General features: G+C 36.2%; 1 protein-coding gene across 1 annotated transcript in view; it reads left to right on the top strand.

The window, feature by feature from the left end:
• Window positions 1-23,951, top strand: part of LOC124606045 (agrin-like) — a 288,503-nt gene that overhangs the window by 179,101 nt on the left and 85,451 nt on the right. Inside the window, exons 15-16 of the mRNA XM_047138007.1 lie at window positions 3,289-3,466; window positions 18,766-18,993. Coding sequence (XP_046993963.1) covers window positions 3,289-3,466; window positions 18,766-18,993 — 406 coding nt within the window. The remainder of the gene's footprint in view (window positions 1-3,288; window positions 3,467-18,765; window positions 18,994-23,951) is intronic.

Raw genomic sequence — 23,951 nt, 5'->3', positions numbered from 1 at the left:
AAAAAATATTTGAAAGATTTAGAACTGCTCTCATGAGAGTCAGTGCATTATTACCAAGGGAGATCTGAGGACCTCTGAATTGCAAGTGAGATGAACATTACTGACTTTCGTACCTCTTTGAACTGGTTAAACGGATTCAGTAAATTATATGGAGAAGGAAGTCACAAAATTTCGAAGTTTACTTCAAGTAAACATGTACAGGAAATGTCATTAATAGATAATATAGTAGGGAACTTTGTAACTGACTTGAAGATGGAGCTTCTTGCTATCTCCTAAAATGCTATGTATAAGGATAATTAGTCAGTTTTGTGCAAGGACTGCTTGTGACTCACACTTTGTCGTTTCAAGTGAAAATATGCAGAGCTGCTTGTGAAGTCAATGAATGCTCTGATACATTCATATACAACAATGCCAGTGATATCAGTGAATTACTGTATCCATAGCGTTGTGTCTATCATAAGGAACCTCAAGGCAAGTAACCACCAAATTAAAAAGTGGACTTTTTAGTTGAAAAATATCTTGTACTCAACATAGCAAAATCTGGAAAAATGGATGAGAATTATTTTCACTACTACATCTGAAGCATTTTCTTACCAGTTGGAGGAAGTAATTCGCTGCTTTCCTTGGATCTTGGTCTGGATATAATGATACCTCTGTCTTTCGGAGGATGACAAAAAGACTTAATATAATACAAATTCCACTCTGAATTAATGGTGTGATTAACCGACTCAATAAAGAAATTTCTTTTTCTTTCATTTTTTAGAAAATTGTTGGACAATATAATTCCCAATAGCTCTTTGTCATTTCAGATTTATCAGTGGAACAGTACTGTGAAATTCAGTCATTCCTGTACTGTCAGTTTGCATCATCATATTTTACAAATCTGATCAAATGTGCCTGGTATGCACCACAATATGCAAAGCAACAGCAATGACATTTTCTTCCTCCATTCCTGTTGTGTCTAAATAAAATCATTAATTACTCTGAACTGTCTGAATGAATTATTTTTTCTTTTATTAGGTGTGCTTTGTGTAATGAAAATCTTTCTCTTTGTCATCCAATACAAACTTCGCATTTTTGTGACAACTACATAGAATAAACAAGGAATGGTTTCATTGTTACCTAACTACACATTATTCAAAAATCATCATAAGGAATTGTCACAAAATATTTAATATCAACATATTAAAGTTCTGATTGATGCAAGTCATCTGTAATGTAATATCATACACTGCTTTGATTGTCTTTCCTCTATAAGTCACTTCTGACACACCTGCAACAGTTTAGCTGTCAATTTGAACTGCAGGTTCAAAACATTAATGAAGTGAGACGTTTTCGGTATGGTTGTAAGCGCTTAAAATTTGCTACATGGCACTACATCGTCTTGTCACAACTACATCTACTTATTTGCTGACTTGAGTGCGAGGCAGGAAGGACTGTACAAACCACTGTTATGAGCAGTTCTTTCTGTGGTGGTAATGAGAATAACTTTAACATTTTTTAAATACTTGCAGCACACATCAGCAGCTAAATTTTTGACAGTGCATTGCTTTTGACTTAGTCTTCCTGAGGGGAAAATTTACAGGTAGGTTTTGGCATGTTGGACTGGATTATTCCCATGTCAGTCAGTCCGACTATTGAAGTTAGACCTAAGACTTTCGTTGCCTCAGATGGTATTCTGTACAGCCCAATGCTTTCTTTTCCCAGAGCTCCCAAGTTATGTTCTCTGTTTCCCTATTAGAACCTTGGTCTTCTTCATTTTGTTCCTCTTCATCTTCATAAACTAGTCTGATATGATCTTCTTCCCATCTTTATTTAAAATTCCTTGCTTGCTTATTTTCCTTGCCTCTCTTGTTAAGGATTTTACTGTTTTCTACACTTCTTCCAATTTTCCTTATTTCCAATTCTTCTATTTGCCCATATTGTTTCCTCATCAAATCCTCTCAAGACTGATCAGTTAACTTTCTTAGTTCATTGCTCAGTTTTCTGCCTTCTCCAAAATTGTCATTTTTCCATCAATGTACCGTATGATAAACTGTTAACTGTGAATGTTTGGGCATCACAGACAAAATGACAGATCGAATGGCTAAATGGGAGGGATGTTAATTGGACTACCACTTTCTGTAGAGAGAGAGAGAGAGTTGTGTAAAATATCCACTGATCTTTTCATTTATTATAGAAAAACATCTCTATCTGTTTCTCAGTTTCACTTACATTACTTATCAAAATAGTTTGTGATAAATAAGTTATTTATGGTTCATATTTGCATGTAAACACTTTACCTCAGAACTTAGTTTCCAGTTTCTCTGAATGACTTTGTTTTTGTAATGGTTATTAATTGTAATCTGAATCTGCAGTGAAGATCAGTCTCTAAAATTAATAAACCCAGACATTATATATTGTACACCAGTGGTAAGTTGATTCACATTTGTGTTCAAATGCTGGGCACCTTTGTCAGTTTTGTCAAACAATCTTTTGTGTACAATCGTGATTCTTTTATGTTTCAACAAGTGTTCCTATTATGTAATGGTTTTCTTTAATTATGTCATGCATAATACATAATCAGGGGAAATAGTGGAACCACCAAAGTTACGTAAATTGTTAGTAGTTACAGACAAAATTATAAACTACAGAACTTTTATGAGAAACAATTCTCTTGTGTTTCAGAAAGGGTAGACAATTATAAAATGATAGCTTTGTCTTTGTTTGCCTCAGTCATATTTATTCTATGTCCTCTTCATTTCTTTTGATCTGGCAGTTGTTTAATCCACTAGTTTAAGCAGTTTAGAGTGGTTATTTGCGTATTATTTTGTATTTTGCTCCTAAGTAGATGTTTTCGAGATAACTTTACTTGTATTTCTAATTTGTTACCGCTAATATTACTGATAAACAACAAATGACAAATCTGAACTGCATAGTTACCTGGCCAATGAAAAGAGGTTATGTTTCCAAAGTCTCTATTTAATCAGTTAATACAGAATATCTGTAGAACTGATATCTGACATGTGTCACAATCTGATATTAATTTCAGGATCATTAATACACATCATTTTTGTATGCAAGTACTAACTATGAATTTGATTATATAGACTTCATGCCTGTGATAACTCATGAACAGTAAATGAACAATGTTTATTTTATTTATTACAAAATTTCTTGTAAAACATGCCTATGCTATGATGTAACTTCCAAATAATAAAAGCTGTTATTCAAGAAATCTCATCAATCTAATGTGACTAGTTCACCTAAATACTAATATTAAAATAATTTTAATTTCCCTCAAAACAGCTTACAAAATACCATCATTTGATGGGAAGTCATATATTCAGCTGAAACGGCTGAAAGCTTACAATAAATTAAGTGTAGAACTGGAATTCAGTACATACACCAACAATGGCATCATCCTGTACAATCAACAGAAATCTGATGGAACAGGAGATTTTGTTTCTTTGGCTGTCATCAATGGGTAAGTCATAAAGTAGTTATTTTGAAGTACCGGTACAATTTAACCTTAATATATTATCCTTGCAATCATCACTTTCTTTACCACCTGCGATGTAGGATGTGACACCTCCACTGTGTTTGGATGAGGTACCCTGCTCACCGTGTACGAACCTTCAAAAATTTGGTAAAAATTCTCTATCTTGTTATTAGTATCTGATGATTTTTTGTCATCTTTATCAAATTTGTCTTTGTTGAGAACACATTGTGGTATTTCCAAAGCAAATTCTTTAATTTTCCCTTTACAGCTTTGTTAATTCCTATAATTTCCATTACTTCAACTCATATACTATTGTTTGACACATGTATTTCACTATTGAGCTGACTATTCTTTTCTTTAGCAATGTAATCTCATTTTTATTGGATTTCTATTGAAAGCATTAGCTCATCACCTTCACGTAGCATCAGTTCTGTGCTCCTTTGCAAAGACTAGTAATATTTGCAGACTTTGTCTTTGTTTTGTTATATGAAAGGATCTGTTGGTGGAACTTGCTGAGGTGGTAGGTTTTGAGACGGGTTGTATGACACAGAGTATAAAGGACCATTTACTTCGATGGTCATACTACCCTTCTCAAAACCTATTATCTCGGTGTGATCTACCAATGGATCCTTTCTTATAATAAAACTGATACATATATCTTTTACCATCAGAGCAGTAACCCTCAACAATGTTTCTTGTTTCCGCATTTCTAGTAATACTCGTTTTCTTATTCTTATCTCCAGTATCATCTATGATCTCAAACCTCTGTATTGGTAATACTGGTACTCTCTCTCCATTTATTATTTTTCCATAAAGTCCTCCAAGAACAGTGCGTATTTTGCTGCTGGTATCAATGGCTGCTACTGTTCAGTAACATTAATTTTAACACTTGCAACAAACTGATGATTCCCTTTACTCTCATTCCTTATTCCTTTCCTCTTATGTATGTTTTCTTGGTCACAATCATTATATTGTCTATAGTCACAAAAATGTTAACCACTTTGTCTCCCATCTATTGCTTTTCTGGAAAAACCGTTAGTGTATCTTTCATTCTGATTTGTGGGAACATTGTTTAATCGTAAGTAAACAGTAACTTAAACTTATATGTAATCACCAGTTTTTTATTCACTACTCTTTCAATTTATTTATATCTGCCTGAATAGTTTCTAGGGTCCTTTGTTTACGTTTTAGTCACTACTTAAATGAGTTTATACGATTTCTGTTTTTACCACGAGTGAGAAGTGTGTGGCATGCCGTAGCATCATTAGTTCCTGGGTATGGTGTGATGGGTGCTGTAGTTTCTTTCATTGGGGCAAATGTAGTGGCATGGGAAATGGGGACATAAATGAGGCTCACCAGTGGTATTGTAAGATCTGCAGTAGAAATAGGAAAATACTGGAACAGGAATTGAAAATTGCAGCTCTTCAAGCTGACCTAGACAAGGCAAGGAAGGATCTGGACAGGTTAAAGAGGGAGAAGGGTGAACAGAGGTGGGAAGTAGCAACAGGTAATAGGGGGAACAGGCAACGGACAGCATCAGACACCTTTGTCATAAAACTTGAAAATAGATTTGGCCTGTTGCCTCAGTCAGAGCCTCGCGTAACTGATGCTGTATAAACGGCACAACAAGCTTTCAAGCACATGAAACAGGTAGGGAAATTTGTAAAGAGAAAGAAAGTTCTGTTGTTAGGTACTTCCCATGGTAGAGGTGTTGGCCAACTACTGCAGGAAAATCTAGGTCCAGAGTATCAGGTCACAAACTTTTTCAAGCCCAGTGCAGATCTGGGTCAGGTAACAGAGGATTTAGGTTCTTTATGCAAGGATTTCACAAAGGAGGATGCCATGGTTATGGTGGGTGGTCCGGGAAGTAGCATTGACAAAGACTCTGAATATTCCACAGAGAGTAACCTGGTGAAGATAGCATCAGCAACAAAGCATACGAGTGTGGGATTTGTGTCTGTGTTGAGATGCCATGATCAGCCTCATTTGAACTCTTCCATAAGGAGGGTGAACTTGGAGTTGGAGTGGCTGCTTAGGACGGATATAGGGTCACGTATTGGTTTGATTCCTGTGGATGCTATCTGTGGTGTCACCGCCAGACACCACTCTTGTTAGGTGGTAGCCTTTAAATCGGCCGCGGTCCATTAGTATATGCCGGACCCGCGTGTCGGCACTGTCAGTGATAGCAGACCGAGCGCCACCACACGACAGGTCTAGAGAGACTTACTAGCACTCGCCCCAGTTGTACAGCCGACCTTCATACCAATGGTTCACTGACAAATACGCCCTCATTTGCCAAGACGATAGTTAGCATAGCCTTCAGCTGCATTTGCTACGACCTAGCAAGGCGCCGTATTCAATTGATAATTAATATTATGAAGCATGTACCGTAATGAGAGATGTTCTACAATTGTGGATTAAAGTTAAGTATTATATCAACTACGTACTTTATTTGCAATTCTCAAGATATTGTCCTGTTCCAGACCTCACGCCAGTCAGCGTGTAATTAAACGCGTGCATTTCGGCCTCCTCTAGAAAAACAGTGTTGGCTTTTCTGCCAACACTACACTATCGATAGGTGAGACTACACTAGGCATGGCCTTCACCTCAATAGGAAAGGGAAGGGAAAACTGTCTGGGTTGATTGCAGAAAACTTAAGGGGGGACACTGTCACAAGTGGTAAAATACCAGTGGTCACAGGTGTCTGAGGGGTGCCTTTTTTAGGATAGGGAAGGGGGAAAGAAAACGAGTTTTAAGAGAGATTGGCAGACACACTCAGTTTGAGAAAACAGATGAACAGGAGTCAGATTTTAGCATACAGCCTCCATTTAAACAATGTTTAACAGAAAGTAATCAGAAGCTGCCAGTTCATCTTCGCCAAAGCAGCTATAATCCCATTAGTATGCAGTATCAGTTATCTTTATTATGCCAGAGCATTCCGGGACTCAGAAATAAAGTAGATGAACTATTCATTTGTATCGATGAAATGAATTCATCTAACCAAATTGACATAATCTGCCTCTCTGAACATCAAGTGACCACTGGTATAGATATGTTGGACATTTCAGGATTTAGGCTAGCTTCCTACTTCTGCAGAGTAGATATGGATGGAGGAGGAGTTGCCACATTTATTAAAAACTGCCATAAATTCAAGAACATTGACATTAATAAATTCTGTTTAGAGCAGCATCTAGAAGCATGTGCAACAGAAGTAACAGTAGTAACTATTTACTGAGCACTTTTAGGAAATTATAATCTATTCATAAATCATCTAGAAGCTCTTTTGGGTTATTTGACAGGAAGAAACGAAGAAATTTTGATTGCTGGTGACTTTAATACAGATTTTCTAATGCAATCTTCCAGTAAACATTCAGTGCAGTTAGTAATGTTGTCTTTCAATCTAACTCACACTGTAAACTTTCCAACTAGGATCACTAAATCCTCAAGGACAGCCATTGATAACATTTTTATAGACAAATCAAAGAAACAAAATCATATCATAAAACCTGTTATAAATGGACTATCAGATTATGAAATGCAGCTCCTTGTTTTAGATGTAAATTCTAAGCAGATTATCAAGACTGCTAAATCTGAGTACAGGAGAGTAGTCAATCAACCAAAAATTGAGTGTTTTAGAAAACTGCTCAAAGATATGAACTGGAAAGATGTTTATAGCGCTCATGACATAAATGAAAAATATAACACATTCATGAACAATGTCAGTACCATGTTTGAAACCTGTTTTCCTCTAAAAGTTACTCAAATTAAACAGAAGTCTATAATAAAACCATGGATTACACAAGGAATAAAGATTTCCTGTAAGACAAAAAGCTCCAGTGCTGATGTTTTAGGTCAATACAAGGAATACTGTAAAATATTTAAAAAAGTAATTCAGACATCTACACAAATGCTCTACGAGAAGAAGATAGCAATGTCAGGGAACAAAATAAAAACAGTATGGGATATAGTGAAAGAGGAGACTGGTAGAACCAGAAAGGAACAGGAGCAAATAGCACTAAGGGTAGATTGCACGTTAGTAACCGATGGGCATAGTGTGGCAAATCTATTTAACAAGTACTTTATAACCGTTACTGATAGAATGGGACTGTCAGGATCAGTAAATAATGCCCTTGAATATCTGAAACTAGCCTTTACAAATAGCTTCAGGTACATGAATATGTCACTCACTTCACCAAAATAAATAACTTCCATAATAAAATCTTTAGAAACAAAGCATTCTAGTGGTTACAATGAAATATCAACAAAGTTAACTAAGGCATGTTGTTGTGAGTTTAGTGCAATTTTAAGTTACTTGTGTAACCAGTCAATTATAACTGGGACATTTCCTGACTGGCTAAAATATGCAGATGTTAAGCCTCTATTCAAGAAAGGGGATAAAGAGATACCATCAAAGTACAGACCGATTTCACTTTTGCCAGCATTCTCAAAAATTTTAGAAAAAGTAATGTACAGGCATCTGCTCAACCATCTGACCACAAATAACATATTATCAAGAACACAGTTTGGATTTCTGAAGGGTTCTGATATTGAGAAGGCTATTTACACCTACATTGAAAATGTACTTAATTCATTAAATAACAAATTACAAGCAGTAGGTATTTTCTGTGATTTGTCAAAGGCATTTGATTGTGTGAACCACAACATCCTTTTAAATAAATTAGAATTCTATGGCGTCATGGGCAGTGCTGCAAAATGGTTCAAGTCATACCACACTAACAGGAAACAAATGGTGTCAGTGCAAGGGACTAGTGAATTAAGTCATCAGTCATATTCAGAATGGGAAGAAATTACATGTGGTGTCCCACAAGGATCCATCTTAGGGCCATTGCTTTTTCTTGTGTGCATTAATGATCTGTCATCAGCTACACTGTCAGAAGCAGAGTTCGTTTTGTTTGCAGATGACACAAGTATTGCAATAAATAGTATGTCAAGTGTAGTTCTAGAAAGATCTGCTAATGATATTTTCATGGATATTAATAAATGGTTTAAAGCCAACTCACTGACATTAAACTTCGAAAAGACTCACTATATGCAATTCAGAACCTGTAAGAGGTTTCCACCCAGCATATGCATAAGGTACGAAGAAGAGCAGATAGAAGAGGTTGACAGTCTTTAATTCCTGGGATTACAACTTGATAATAAAATCAGTTGGGAGGAGCACACCACAGAACTGCAGAAACGCCTTAACAAATCTGTATTTGCAATTCGAGTGTTAGCAGACATATGTGACATAAAAATGAAAAAGCTTGCATACTTTGCCTACTTTCATTCCATAATGTCATATGGTATAATGGACTCTTCAAGTCAAACAAAAGTTTTCAGAGTCCAAAAGTGTGTAATACGTATTATTTGTGGAGTAAATTCACGGACGTCCTGTAGAAACCTCTTTAAAGAACTGGGTATACTAACTACTGCCTCTCAGTATATTTACTCCTTAATGAAATTTGTCCTAAATAATATATCTCTTTTTCCAACAAACAGCTCAGTTCATACATACAATACCAGGAACAAAAATGATCTGCACAAAGACTTAAAAGCACTTACTTTAGTTCAAAAAGGGGTCCACTACTCAGGAACACTCATCTTCAATAATTTGCCAGTAAACATAAAAAATTTAGTTACAAATAAAGATCAGTTTAAAAGGAGCCTGAAAGACTTACTAGTGGCCAACTCCTTCTACTCCATTGACGAATTAGTATTGTTATTTCAGCTTAAAAAAAAAAAAAAATTGAGGTGTTCCACATCCACGAGGATCTCCTCAGCTCAGATCTATGGAACAAAAAACTAATCTAATCTAATTGCTATGGTTTCTTTCCCAATTATCCTTTGACTTCCATCTTACATTCTTTCAACTATTATCCTTTGTTGCTTTTTCTAACAAAGCAACCACCTGACTCAGGGCCTTGCTAATATCCTCAGTTTTCTTTCTATGATTCCCGATGGAGTGTACATTTTTATAGCAATGAATTTGTGGCAAATATGTTCTTTCAAACAATGGTCTTCAGTGGTAACATTTCAACTATTATTATTTACTGCAGGCCTACTTTTCAATTTTGAATTTGGCTTTTTCTTTACATTTCCAGCAGAAGGTTCAGTATCTATATCATTAAAATCACTGACCTCATGGTAAATACTATTTACCTTCTCAATTACCTCCTTTGGATTACTTATGTCAGATTTTCTGTCAGATTCTACTTTAACACCCAGGTTGACTGATCCCGATCATCTGGGACCAACTTACTATTTATATCAGAGACTGTCCTTATACATTCTTCAGTCTCCTCACTAACCGTAGTTTGCCAAGTATTAATGGCTACCTCAGTTTCGTTGACATCAAGCATGCTTGCAGGTTTTTCCCTACACATGTTCATGAGTAAGTTCAAGGACATCATTATCTGCTCGTCATTTTCTCTGATTAATTTCTACAGCACACATTTAATACTTGGTCACTGTTATAAACCTAAACAAGTTAACAATGTAAATACAATAAAATCAAACACCATAAAATCCAAGATGGAATAATCACAATATTATGTAAAGGATAGACTGCTACTCATCATATAGCGGAACACTGAGTAACACAGGTGCAGCGAAAAGAAAAAGTTATTCAAGAATGTATTCATACATGTTGAGAAAAAACAATCATTGATCTGCCTACTGTAATTGTCCCATTGCTTACTGTTGTGAGCGTGTTCCAGTTATGGGTTTTGAAACAAAAATAATGATACCTTGTGTCACTGTTCTACCAAACATAATGTACATTTGTGAACTTTCAGTATTAGTGTCTCAGTTATTTAGATTTGTTTTCGATTTTGTAACTAGAGGAAAATATAAAAGTGCAAACTGCAGTTGTAGAAAATGTTGAAAGTTTTTCTAACTACAAGTAACTGTAGTTAAACAACACATGTTCCCTCACTTTTGAGAATATATGCATGCTGACTGTCATACACTGCAATAGTTCTGAGATGCTTATACAACAATTCTCATGACACTTTATTAATTGTACTTCTTAAAGAAAAACCTAGTGATTTTAAATTAATTATCATTTTTGTAATATCTTTCCCAAATGTCCATAAAGTTTTATTCTAGTTTGGTGGTGTTCAAACTTTTTAGCTGCAAGGCAACCTTGGCCTGAACATAAACACCTGTAGGCCCTTTCACATGTATCTGACTTGAAGTTTGGGTTAAGTAAACTTAAGTTTAAAAAAAAGTAACAGCTGTTATTACATTATTACCTACTGATATAACAAACTTAATCAACTTTCAACATTATTACATCTTAATTTTGCAACAGAATAAATGGAAAGTGTGAGCTTGCTTCTTCAGCAGGGCCAGCTCAATGTCCAAGCAACACACCAAGCTGAGAGGGGCTCCAGAAGCACAAAATTTGTATACAGGGTGTATCATAATTAGTAGTGAAAATAATCCATTTTCACACTTATTTGTTTTAGTTTTATTTGCAAAGGCCTTACTAAGTACTCAAGGAATGGCAACTAATGTATGTGAAGAGAAAGGAGGGGAAGAGTGTCAAATGATATGTCACTTTCATGGAAATGTGTTCTCACACTGCCCCTGAGCATCAGATTGGAAATAGTGACTCATGTCTCTCTCTCCACAGTCATTCATGATCTATATTTCATGCTGATGGCTCCCAGTGCTGAAAAATCTACCTCATGTGAGTTGGTTGTTGCAAGAGGTATCATAACTTGTGGAGAATTGTGACATACTTGCTGATACTCCTGCTCCATGAAACTCCAAAACGCAAGGAATGATGAGGAAATGATCTTCAATTTCAATTTGGAGTCTGAAGGAACATCAATAAATCACTCTTGTTTTTCAGTGGTAAATTTTGATGGAAGTTTTGCACTGAAAGGAGCTTTACTCCACTTGTAAATTTAACCTCCTTCTGAAAAGTAGAGGGTAGTTATGATTAAATTTTCACTACTTGAAAGATCCCCCATGAAAAATGAGTGATCTTAGGACAATAACACTTTGTGGAATCATTTGTAAAGACCTGCATAAGAGAAATAATGAATAAAACATTGAAAGAAACACATTTTAATTTCCAAATGAGAGGGTAACATTTATTAATTCATACCTTGTTTACATTCCAGGTTACAAATGTTGCTCAGTATGACAACTATCTGCATCCATGACAGTCTGTAACTGCACTAGAGACACCATTTCACAATTGTTCGTAACATTTTTTAAACAGTGGACCATCGAATGTCCAGCTCATGCTCTGCTTGAAGATAACACATTGCATCCAGCATTCACAGCGTTGGCAACAGTAACTTCTTCAACAAATTTTGGTGCAATTTACCATTGATCTCTCTCAGGACCAGTTACCCAAGTTGCCAATTAATTCGAACTTCTTCAACCACAGTGCAGAAAGAGGACCTCTCCATATTCGTTTAATGCATCAATACTCATGAATAGCAGCAGGACAATTGTTGTTGTTGTTTTCATATAAAAGACCCATACTGACTGTGTGCAACTGTAATGCACACTGTCACTTGTGTTTCAGCCCTGTGTTGCCATACCGTTACCAGCACCTAATGAAAGTCACAACATTAACATTGCCGACAACATAAATTGTGCAGCGCACAGTCTGAACTCCATTCCTATAAAGTTATGTGCCCACATGTGAAATGTTTTTCTGTCCACACTGGTTCTAGCAGTGAAAGTTTAATTGTAACCCCCCTGAATGTAATCACTGATTTTAATTACATGATCCACAAACTCAGATTTCAGTCTTTTATTCAGCTGAAATTCTTTGTCTTCTAAAATCATCTGAGGAGCATGGAAAATATAATAGATTTCCAAATCATCCAGAGTTTTTTTCCATAATAGTAGTTTCTTTCTGAAAGCTGAAATGTAGTCTGAGAGTATGCTGGTCTCACTACCTTGAAGGGATACATGTAATGAACTGAATTTTTCAAAGATATTACAAAGATATGCCAGCTTCAAACCAATGACACTGTCTATAATTTTCTTTGAACTCAAATGTTTCTCCTGAGCAAGGTAGGAGTAAAGTTTATTTCTGAGTTCACACCCCTGTTCAAGGCATTCCCAAGTGAAAACCAGTGGGAGTTACTTAGCTATGTGTTCCATTGATCAATCTCACAGTAATCATTATGATGTGAAATGTGCCAGCATAATAAATGGACACACGAATCAAGATTAAAATAAATAAATAAATAAATAAAAATAAAAAAAGCTTAAAAATTTTTGTTTCTTACTCCATTCCCTTAAATGGCACAAAATGTGTATATTATACCTATAGATTTATTTATTCTTGTTTGAGAATTCATCTTTGGTATAGAAGGAGTTGTCAAGGGGATATGATTTCAATTTATTTTTAAAACTATTACTGCTGTCTGTCAGACATTTTATTTCATCTGGTAATTTATTGACAAGTTTTACAGCAGTGTATTTTACCACTTTCTGTGCCAAGATAAGTTAAGTAGAGGATAGTGTAAGTCTTTCATTCTTCTGGTATTACAATCATGAATGTCACTGTTGTTTTTAAACTGGTCCATGTTGTTGAGAACAAATTTTATTACTGACTAAATGTACTGTCAGGCTGTTGTAACAATTCCTAACCTTTTAAACAGATGCCTACATGATGTGCAACTATGAACCCCACATATTATTCTAACCACTTTCTTCTGAGCAGTGAATACTTTTTGTCTAAGTGTTGAGTTACGCCAAAATGTTATTTCATATGACATCAAAGAATGAAAGTATCTGAAGTATGTTAGCTTGCTAATTTCTATATCCTCAAAATTAGCAATTATTCTGATTGCAAAAGTTGCTCAATGTAGTTGCTTTAGGAGATCCAAAATATGAATTTTCCAATTAAGATTCTCATCTATACATACACCCAAAAACTTAGTATGCTCCACCCCGGCTGCTGACTTCTGTTGATGTGTTATATTTATTGAAGGAACTGTACTCCTGTACTCTTTGCAATAGGAAATTGGATGTACTTTATTTTTTCAAAGTTCAGAGCAAGACCATACACAGAAAACCAACCAATAACTTTTCTGAAGACATTATTTGTATCATTTTGTATTGGAATTTCTTTCACTGGATTGATACTTAAACTTGTATCATCAGAAAACATTGTCACTTTAGCTTCTAGTTTCAGATAAGAAGGGAGGTCATTCACATATATCAAAAACAGCAGGGGACCCATGATCAAACCCAGTGGAACACCTAATGTAATTTCACCCCATTTAGATGAAGTGGGAAAATTCCTTAAATCATTTAAACCATATAAAGAAATGTTTTTCCTTCCTGTTCCATAGATATGACTTAAACCACTCATATGCTATTCCATTTATACCACAGTATTGTAATTTCTGTAACATTATGTCTTGGTTCACAAAAGCACTTTCAATAAGTCACAGAAAATTCGTGATAGTGGCATTTTACTATTTAAAGACTCTGTTATGTAGGCAGTGAAATTGTATACTGCAAAAAATTAGGGAAATGCACTCAGCTCCCATAGCAATGCACATGTGTTGAAAACATCTGGGCATAAATGGCCAATTGTTAATGAAGTTTACCAATTTAATCTCTAACTGAAGGACCTCATGAAGGACAAGGCTCATGATTGATTTGTAGTGCCAGTACTTCGTGACTAAAACAATGTGTCCAAATAGCATGAGGAGCCTGGTCATGGATCAGAGCTTCCAGTCCAGCATAACAGCCGGGCATACTAAGACCTCTATCTGTACACAAGGCTACACTGTTTTCTTCCATAAGACTGTAGTGTTTCAAAAAGGTCTGCTGGTTTTGTTCCAGGAGTTGTTTTCCTGCAGGAAAGAAAACCTTCATGAAATTTCTTGTCATGTGTAAATCACACATAACAAATTAAATGGATGCCCATCATTGTCATTGTCTGTAGCTTCATCCAACTGAATTACAAAATCATGATTACCTTTGAGATTTTGAAACAAGTGATCATTAATGCCATCGGCCATATCAGGTATTCAGTAACTGATAGTATTGTAGGGTAAAGGTACATATGCCAGTTACTTGGCAGCTGACGCAAGTATCATGACAGATACCATGTTTAGAGCAGCTCTTAAAATAATGTCTTCATTACAGTGTGAGGTTTGCCCTTTATCATATAGTAGGCAGCTTTTTAAGATGAGAGAAGAGCCTTTGGAGCTTATTTAATGGAAGCTTTCCTTTTTTTAACTTGTTGGAAAAGTACTCTCATGTTTTGTTTATCAAACTATCACAGTATGACTATGACTGTCATTTCATTTTATTAGGATACATGCTTTCAGAAACTAGATCTTTGAAACAAATGGCACACTATGGTTATTCTTCATTTCTGAAAGTGTAAAGCTGAAATTTCAGTAGCAGTCATCATATTTCCTACATTTTCATCTGTTCATTTTTTTAGAATTGTATGGTACATTTGAAATGTCCCAAATTGTATTTGAATTTAAAAAATTTTCCATGTTACAATGCTGCCATAGGAACAACACATACTTGCCAAGCTGGTAGCCTGCACTACAATCACACATATTGTTCCTATACTCAAAAAGCAAACCTGTAATCCAATTATTTTTATGAAACCACCATGATTCCCCTACTGTAAGGTCATGACAGGCAGTTTGTAATTCCCTGTCCTAGTTCATTTCATAACTCACTTTACATGTGTTTCATATCACTTTTAAATCATTTTATCGATGTTGCCAGGTAATTTTATTGATAATTTACCTGGAATTTAAGGTCACAAAAATCAAAGCTCTGTGGTTACAGGCCAGTTTTCACTCACAATGAATTCTCACTAGGAGTAACTGAATCTACTGTGCCCCCCTCCCCCCCCCCTTCTCATGCCTTCCAGAGAGCACCACCATTTAAAATCTTTATTTATGGCTTTACATTCTATGATAGTATTATGAAAAGGATAGGTTGCTACTTACCCTATAGATAAGATATTGAGTTGCAGACAGACACAACAAAAAGTTACACATGTGAGCTTTTGGCCAAAAGGACTTTCACTAACATAGGAAAACACACACACACACACACACACACACACATTCACAACCCACATGCAAATAACCAGTCTACACACACACACACACACATTCACAACTCACATGCACATAACCAGTCTCTGGCCAATAGCCTCAGTGCCTGTCTGTGCCTCAACGCCTCCTCTGTATGGCGAGTAGCAATCTAGCCTTTCATAATATTGTTGTTATTCCATCCTTGATTTTCCATTGTTTGTGTTTACATTCTTTTTTACTGTTATCCCTTTTACTGTGAGTGTCCTTAACATATGCTTCATCTATGTGCACTACCAAGTTTTTAGTATTCTTAACATATTCTTCTGTTTTTTCCTCAAGTGCTTCCAATTTTTCATCCACACAATTCCACAATTTGTTAGTCTTTCTAGCAGATTCTTCTATTTCATTGAGAGCTTCTACATTTTCATGGATAAGATAACACATTTTCTAATATTTCTACCACATTCTTCTTTTTTTCAGTTAGTCTCCTTGATATAAGGGCAATCAAAAAAAAAAAAAAAAAAAAAAAAAGTCTTCTCTTTTTTGGAGACTTAGAGAAACTGTTCATATGATTGTTGGCCACATACTTGTGAGTGGCAGTGCCTCTGCTCTCAAATAACTATGCATGTACTTTGCTGAAATGCCCAGTCTTGGCTTGGCAGACATTAAAAACAAAACTTCTGTTGAATGCTGCCACCAAGTGTGGAGTTCATGCGTAACTGGCTGGCTAGGCACCCAGCGGGCTGTGCGGCACTATGCTTTGTTAATTTTTTCAAATTGTTGCATCCTTGAGCCCCTGATTACCATATGTACATCTAGTGGTTCTCGGCTGACGCCCCCGGTTACAGGAGTCAAGGATAACACTTTATTAATAATTATAATACAAAGTAATATCACCAGTTACAGTTACATTCTCAGCAAGTACACCAAGTCCTTTCATCCATACATGTATTTTCTCATCATTAGACACTTGGCTGGTGGAATCATGCCCTCCAAGATCCAGTATAGACAACAAATACAAACCCATGTTGTTGTTACTACAAATGATTAAAGTTCTGTTAAAGTGGTGTAACTAAGTCGAGCCTAGTTAGTAGTGGGTTGTGTGTGCTCTCACCTTGGTGATCATTTACCAGTTTTTCAGACCACCAAAGGATCATGTAATGTACATTTACATCTACATCTGTGGTCTGCAAACCACCATGAAGTGCATGGCAGAGGGTATGTCCCATTTTTCCGGTTATCAGGGTTTCTTCCCATTCCATGCACCACAGGAAGAATGATTGTTTGAATGCTCCTGTGTATGCAGTAATTATTGTAATTTTATCCTCATTATCCATATGTGAATGATACCTAGCGGGCTGTAGTATATTCCTAGAGTCGTCATTTGAAACCAGTTCTTGAAACTTTCTATTAGTAGATGTTTTTGGGATAGTTTATGTAATGCGCCAGATGATGTTATTGTTTGCTAAAATGCATGAATGAGGGGCAAAAATGTTTCAAATTAGGTGGTTTTTAACTTCAAAACTTCATTTTTCAACCCCTCATCAGGAGAATGCATTAAACTCATGTCCACACTAACAAATTAGTATGTGATTGTTCACATTTATCATTAGGGCTTTGAAATTTTCAGTCAACTGCAACTAAGAGACCAAGGCTTCAAGAGCTATATCAAACCTACCTTTGGACTGAAGACCAAAATAAAAACATCATAATAATTATGCATAATAGTGGTAATGATTTTTGTAGCTCTCATATTTGTGAATTAAGCTTATGACTGACTATCTGTATAAAATAATGTATGTATAAATAATAGAAGAACTTATGTACTCCCCATACAATTTCAAGGATCTTCTTATCAAGCTGAGGTCATCTTTCTTCAGTGGTGATAATAATTGGTTGGCAGAAGCTATGATACATTCAAAAATGACCTTAATTTGTTGAGAGGAACTTGTGCCCTGTCCCATGTTACTTCCATTAATTACTAAAAGCAGCAGAAATGTGATGTCATGAGGTATCAGTTGTGGAGAAACTGTTGTCTTTATGGTGTCACTGTAGGCTCCGTCTGTGCCCACTGCCTATGTAAAAGGTTCTATAGAATTACATACCTCAGCAGTCGACTTTTGATTGAACTGCATTTTGTTTAGACATTTGCCACAAGTTAAAACTGAGCACCATACTTGGAGTCTCACCAGGATCTTTGTGTTTTGCAAGTGGTTTGTTACCAATTGTTGCATCCGTATGCACCTCACTGCTAAGCTCAAAGTTTGAATTGTCACTTGTTGCTCTCCACATCTTCCAGTTCCCACATAGGCTGTACCGCTATGCTGTTCAATTGGCATCTGTGAGGGAAATGATACAGTTCCATCCATGGTGCAGGGCAGAACATACACAGTTGAGTCTAATATAACAACAAAAATAGTTAATTTTTGACAGTATAATGTAACTGGATGGCAGCAGAACATGCACATAAAAAGTGGTTATAATTATGCAAGCTTTCAGAGCCAGAGGCTCCTTCTTCTGGCAGAATGGTTGAAGGGAAGGAAGAGGGGTGAAGGAAAAGGACAGGAGAGGTCTTGGAAAAGGGGTAGATTTTGGAAAGTCACCCGGAACAGCGGGTCAGGGGAAACTTAACGGACAGGATGAGAAGGAAATACTGACTGCTGGTGACTGCGCTGGATGAGATTTGAAAACCTGAGTACTTAAAGATGGAAGACAGGGTAATATGCTAGACAGAGATGACTGCTTAAACATCATGCATGAGTTAATAAGAGTGAAAATCTAAGTGGATTGTACATAACAGAGGTGGGAGGGGGGCCACCAAAAATGGACAGGTAAGGTTTTAGTTTTCCACATCTTTAATTTTCTTTTCAGCTCTGCTACTCCCATCAGTCACTGCTCACATACATAATTGTTACAGGTTGCTCCATGGTATGAATAAAATGACAAGTAACATCAAATCATGCATTTATGAAGATATGTTGATTAGATCTTATTTGTTCCTTATCCTCTTAGGGATCACCTCCCACACTTTGTTCCTGTTGTTCAAAATCACCCTGCAGGTTCATTCAGCAATGTATTTTCGAATTGCTCTTTTAATAACTGTTTATTTTTAAATGATTTGAAATTCAGTTTTATTAACAGTCGTCTGCTATGAGGTTATTTAGGTTAAAGTAATTCAGCATAATCTATTGGCTTTAATAGTAATCTGTGTCCTGTATGTTTCAGGCATGTGGAGTTCCGCTACAATCTTGGTAGTGGACCAGTCTCAATAACATCACTTGAACGTATTCAACTAGGTCGGAAGCATCACATAATAGTGAAACGATACCATCGAGATGGTGTGTTACGACTAGATGGTGGAGAAGATGTCACTGGTCAGACAAAAGGCTCACTTCGTGCGCTTGACTTGGGAGAGGACGCCTTCATTGGATATGTGCCCACCAATGTCTCCAAGTGTGTGGGACATCAACCACGGGTATCCCATGTGGATCTCCTAGCTATGTTCTGCCATCAGTCATGTTTTCCTATTAATGTCAGAATGAGATAAATAATATCATTGTGCTAATTACAGTTATAATTTGAATTATTTCCTTGCAATAATTACTCAATAAAAGTTTCACAATTTATTCTGCTGACCAACAAACTGATGTGAATGACATACAGTCATTGACTAAAAGAATATGATTGTTTTATTAAGAATCTATTATGAGAATGGAATACAACACTTATTTATTTTTCAGTTTAATCACTGTGAAGTTCTACGCACTTATGTTAGTGCTGAACAAGCTTCTCAGTTCTACATGCAAAGAATTATTGGGGGCATATGCATAACTAGTTATGTACTGCTGCCTGGATTCCTCATCAGTGAACCTTGAGCCACTAAGAGCTTCTTTCAGCTGGTTACAAATGCACCCAACTTTCACCTCCCATTAAAGTGCAGTAAAGAAACACCTCCTCTTCTGCCTTGTACTATCACAAAGGCTCCTGGCACACATCCATGTACCTCTCTTTCCTTTCCGATGTCAAATGTTTTTGGACCTACCTCGCTCACACTTTCTTGAACATCAGTACTTCATGAACAGTATGGTTGGCTCATCTGACACTAATGTTCATTGCTACTGCAATAACACTCACTAAAATATGCCTGTTTTCCCATATCAGTCCATCAACCCACACAATGTTATTCTCCATGATGACACAGACAGAGCATCCTGGGTGTGGTGAATCTTTGGCACTTGTTACACCTCTTTTGAACTTATCTGCCCACTCATACATCGAAGTTTGACTCAAACAATTTTTACTGTATTGCACTGCCATCTGACAATGAATTTTGATTGATTTCAACTCTTCAGCTATAACACTTCACTGGTCCACATTGGTGCAAACCTGCTTGGGTGTTGCCATCTTATGTTATTCATTCCCAGCATCCTGTTTATGAGGTAGGCGTGCCAGGCCCATCTGATAATAGTTCTATACACCACCAAAAAATAACAACGGAGGACAAGCTTTGTTGAAGTTTTGTGTTTCCATACAACTTTCACACAACTTCATTTATTGAATGGACCTTGTACAAACAGTCAGGCATCTGATTTGGTACACAGTGCCTTTGAAATATGCAAAGTGACTTTTGTTAGTTGTAGCATTCAAGGATTTTGAGAAAAAAATATCAAAGTTTTGCGAAGATTAAAACATAAGCTTCCAAACCTAAAAGAACATTCTGGGACTTATTTTTGTTTATTTGTTCTTCAAATATACCAGTAATAATAATTAAGTATCACAACAAATATTTTATGAATAAATGTTTTTCCCTGTTCAGAAGGATAACCGGCCTGTGGCTGTTATATGTAGTAACTGTGACAAACACAGTTGCAGTTGCAACAGAGATTTATTTGGCACAACCAATTTTCACTCTGATGATGGTCATTATCAAGTGATAACAGCGAGAGACATCCTGACTAACAGATACTGAAAAATATTATGTGTGTAGAACCAATTTACTAATTCACATCATTTTCTTCTGGCTGATGTGCTTTTACTTTTGTTAAAGAATACACTTGATGCATAAATGTATGATTTCAAACTGTATCAGTGACTGAGAGACATTGAGTGTGATTGTTTAAAATAGAACAAAGAATGAGGAATACAAAAAGAACACTGTGTCACTAAAGAACTTCCAGAGAGCTGCTTGTGACTGCTCCTCTGTCAAAGTTTTTGAAACATTTTCATAATAGATGAAAAAGAAACTGGAAAACTATTGATATACTGTGAAATGCTGTGTAAATATAGAATAATTATAATACTTGTACTGAAGTAACATTTCAGATCTCATTTATACTGAGATAATACTTGAGAAATTATTTAGAAGAATGAAGCTATGTGTTGAATCAAATGAGTTTGAACTCTAAGTGCACAATGCAATTGTAGAAAAAGCAATTTGCCATTCATACAGACTATTGAACTAAGTAACTCCAAATTCAGTTTACATAACTAGTGTAAGTTAATAATGATGAAAAAGGAGAAAGAAAGGAGGAAAATGGAACCAATGTCTGCTAATAGTGTAATGCTTTAGGAAACACTGGAATAGTATGATCAGATACAAGGACAAAGAAGTGGAAGAAGAGCATGTACTTGGGAGACATAAGTGAAAAACATGAAAACAGAATTCACTGTACACAATGGAGCATCATAATCAACATATACATTTACCAGTGTAGCAGTTTACTGTTATGTGCATAGCAAAAGAGGGAGCATGTTGTCAATACTGACACTAAAAAAAATTGCACTGTTTTGAAGCACTAATAAATTAAGCTAAGTTAATTAGTTAAAAATTTCTGTTTAAAAGTTGTTATTTACAGAAATCTGATTATGGAACATCTGCTGCTGTCTAAATGTTAGCATACTCACACATGGGGAAATAATTGTAAACTAGCCAGAGTGAGATGCCAGAAATTCAGTGGTGTGTTGCAGATATCCTTCTTGTAAATTTATTCTTTAGCATAAATGATCTAAGACATCAAATTCTTTTACACATGAGTTGCAGCCATGTTATGTGTCTATATGTAAATATCTGGTCTGTTTTTGGTTCTGATGCTTTGTTACTCTCATTGCACAGTTGATGATGTAGCAAAACTGGACAGGATGTTTAATCAGGTTACTGATTTCATCTTTAATACTTACCATGAAGAGACAGAACGGCTGGCCACACTTACCTAAAGCTGCCAAAAGGAATACTTGAAGCAGCAAATAATGATTATGATATGAAAAAGATAACTGCAACTCACCATATAACAGAGATTCTGAGTCACAGATAGGCACAACAAAATGATTGTCAAACAAGCAAGCTTTCAGCCAAAAAGGCCTTCATTGGAAGTAGACAAAAAACACACACGCATACTCAAATGCAACTCATACACCCGTGACCAGGGTGCATGGAGGAGGAGGGACAGAAGTTGGGGTAGTGGATGGTAAAGACATGCTTGTGGTAGTATACAGGGATGAGGTGGGAAGAGTGTTGGGCAGGTAGGTGCAGTTGAGAGGTTAGACAGAGGCAGGGGGAAAGGGGGGGAGGGAGGGGGGGAGGGAATTGCTGCCAGTGTAATGTCTCATTTCATATATTTTATATTTCTTTATTTAATTAAGAACCTACTGCGAAACATACATTACTTGTGATTTCTTGTTTGCACCCAAGTGTCCCATAGGCGAAAGTGAACCGAACTGCTGTAAACTGGTTTTATGATAAATTCACTGTCTGTTTCTTCTTTTATTATTACTATAGCAACTTGATGATGAGTCATAGATTTACAACAAAATGTGTATCACAGGCAGATATTTTCAACATCCTACTAATCTGTATGATAGTGGCAAAATATTTACACTTTTACAATCTAGTTCTAACGGAACATTATCACAATACTGCTTTTAGTTAACACACTAGATTTCCTTATGATAAAAAGACACATATGTCCATGATGTTGACACAAAGATGTGACCATAACATAAATTAACAAAATTATGAAAAGGATAGGTTGCTGCTCACTGTACAGCTAACACATTGAGTTGCATACAGGCACGATGAACAGACTATTATGTATTAGCTTTTTGCCAGAGTCGTTTTCAGAAAACAGAAATGAACAACATTCACACAAGCTCCCTGTTTTTCCCCGCTGCTCTCCCTCCCCCACAGCCTCCTAACACTGCACCTGTCAGCCCTGCCATGCCACCTCTGCCAGACAGCATCAGTTCCTCTTCCCCCACCTGTACCTTTCTACCACTCTCCCTTTCCCACTCTGCCCATGATTGTTGCTCCCATTCAACATGTTTCTGTTGCAGTCTGGCTGAAGTGGCCAGTGATAGTGGTCCTTTTCATGCAAGTGTGCTTGCTTGTGAGAACGTGTGTGTGTTTCCCTTTTCTGGAGAAGGCTCTGTCTGAAAGCTAATATGTTGCAGTCTTTTCATTGTTCCTGTCTGAAAGCCAGCATGTTATCTTTACAGTGAGTAGTAATTTGTCATTTTCATAATATTGTTAATATTCCACCCAGAACATAAATTATTCATAGATTGACTCAAAGAACTTAATAAAAGCAAATACTGGTTACTACATGATGTTAACACGTTAAGTGAATGACAGAGATGTTGATCATATGAATACTGCTGGTACACTTTCCATAATAGTAATGCAGAGATGTTACTGTGGTGAAAGCAGAAGATGGAGTTGTTACATAGATCTTACTCATGTGATTACCAGGTTCAGACTGAAAATTTTTGAGGTGCGGGTGCCATATAAAGACTGGTGTAGTGATTTTTTGTGCTCTTTACAATTATATTATAATTTATAAAACTGTAAGGTGAACATTTTCTAGAGTTTCTATATGTTTCAACCAAAACTTGTGTAGAAAAAATATTTTTAGTTAACAAACTAAGAAAGACTATAAAGTTATTTTGTATGTCTCTTTACCTATTTGCAAGTAATGTCACTGAATAGACAAAAAATCTGCTCACCGAGTGGCGGCATGAGAACACACATATAAAAAAGATCTTATGTATGTAATCTTTTGGAGCCAGTGGCTCCTTCTTCTGACAGGAGGGTTGAAGGGAAAAGAAGAGGGGGAAGGAAAAGGACTGCAGAGGCTTAGAAAAATGGGTAGAGTTCGAAAAAGTCACCCAGAACACCAGATCAGGGGAAACTTATTGGATGGGGTGAGAATGTTTCACTGGAAACTAGCAATACTGTTACAATCAGCAGGTTAAATGTTATGATATAAGTAATGAAGCTACACAAATATTGTATGAACAGCATTTTGGAAGATTTAGGTACACACTAGTTATACCCAAAGTGTATAACTAAATATATATGAAATTTGAGAGAAAAATTAGTTATTTAAGAGGTGTAGAACAACAGCAAGTTGAGTGAT

Source organism: Schistocerca americana, chromosome 3, assembly GCF_021461395.2.
Source record: "Schistocerca americana isolate TAMUIC-IGC-003095 chromosome 3, iqSchAmer2.1, whole genome shotgun sequence".
In the NCBI taxonomy this organism is placed as follows: domain Eukaryota; kingdom Metazoa; phylum Arthropoda; class Insecta; order Orthoptera; family Acrididae; genus Schistocerca; species Schistocerca americana.
This window is presented reverse-complemented; position numbering and strand designations above follow the sequence as displayed.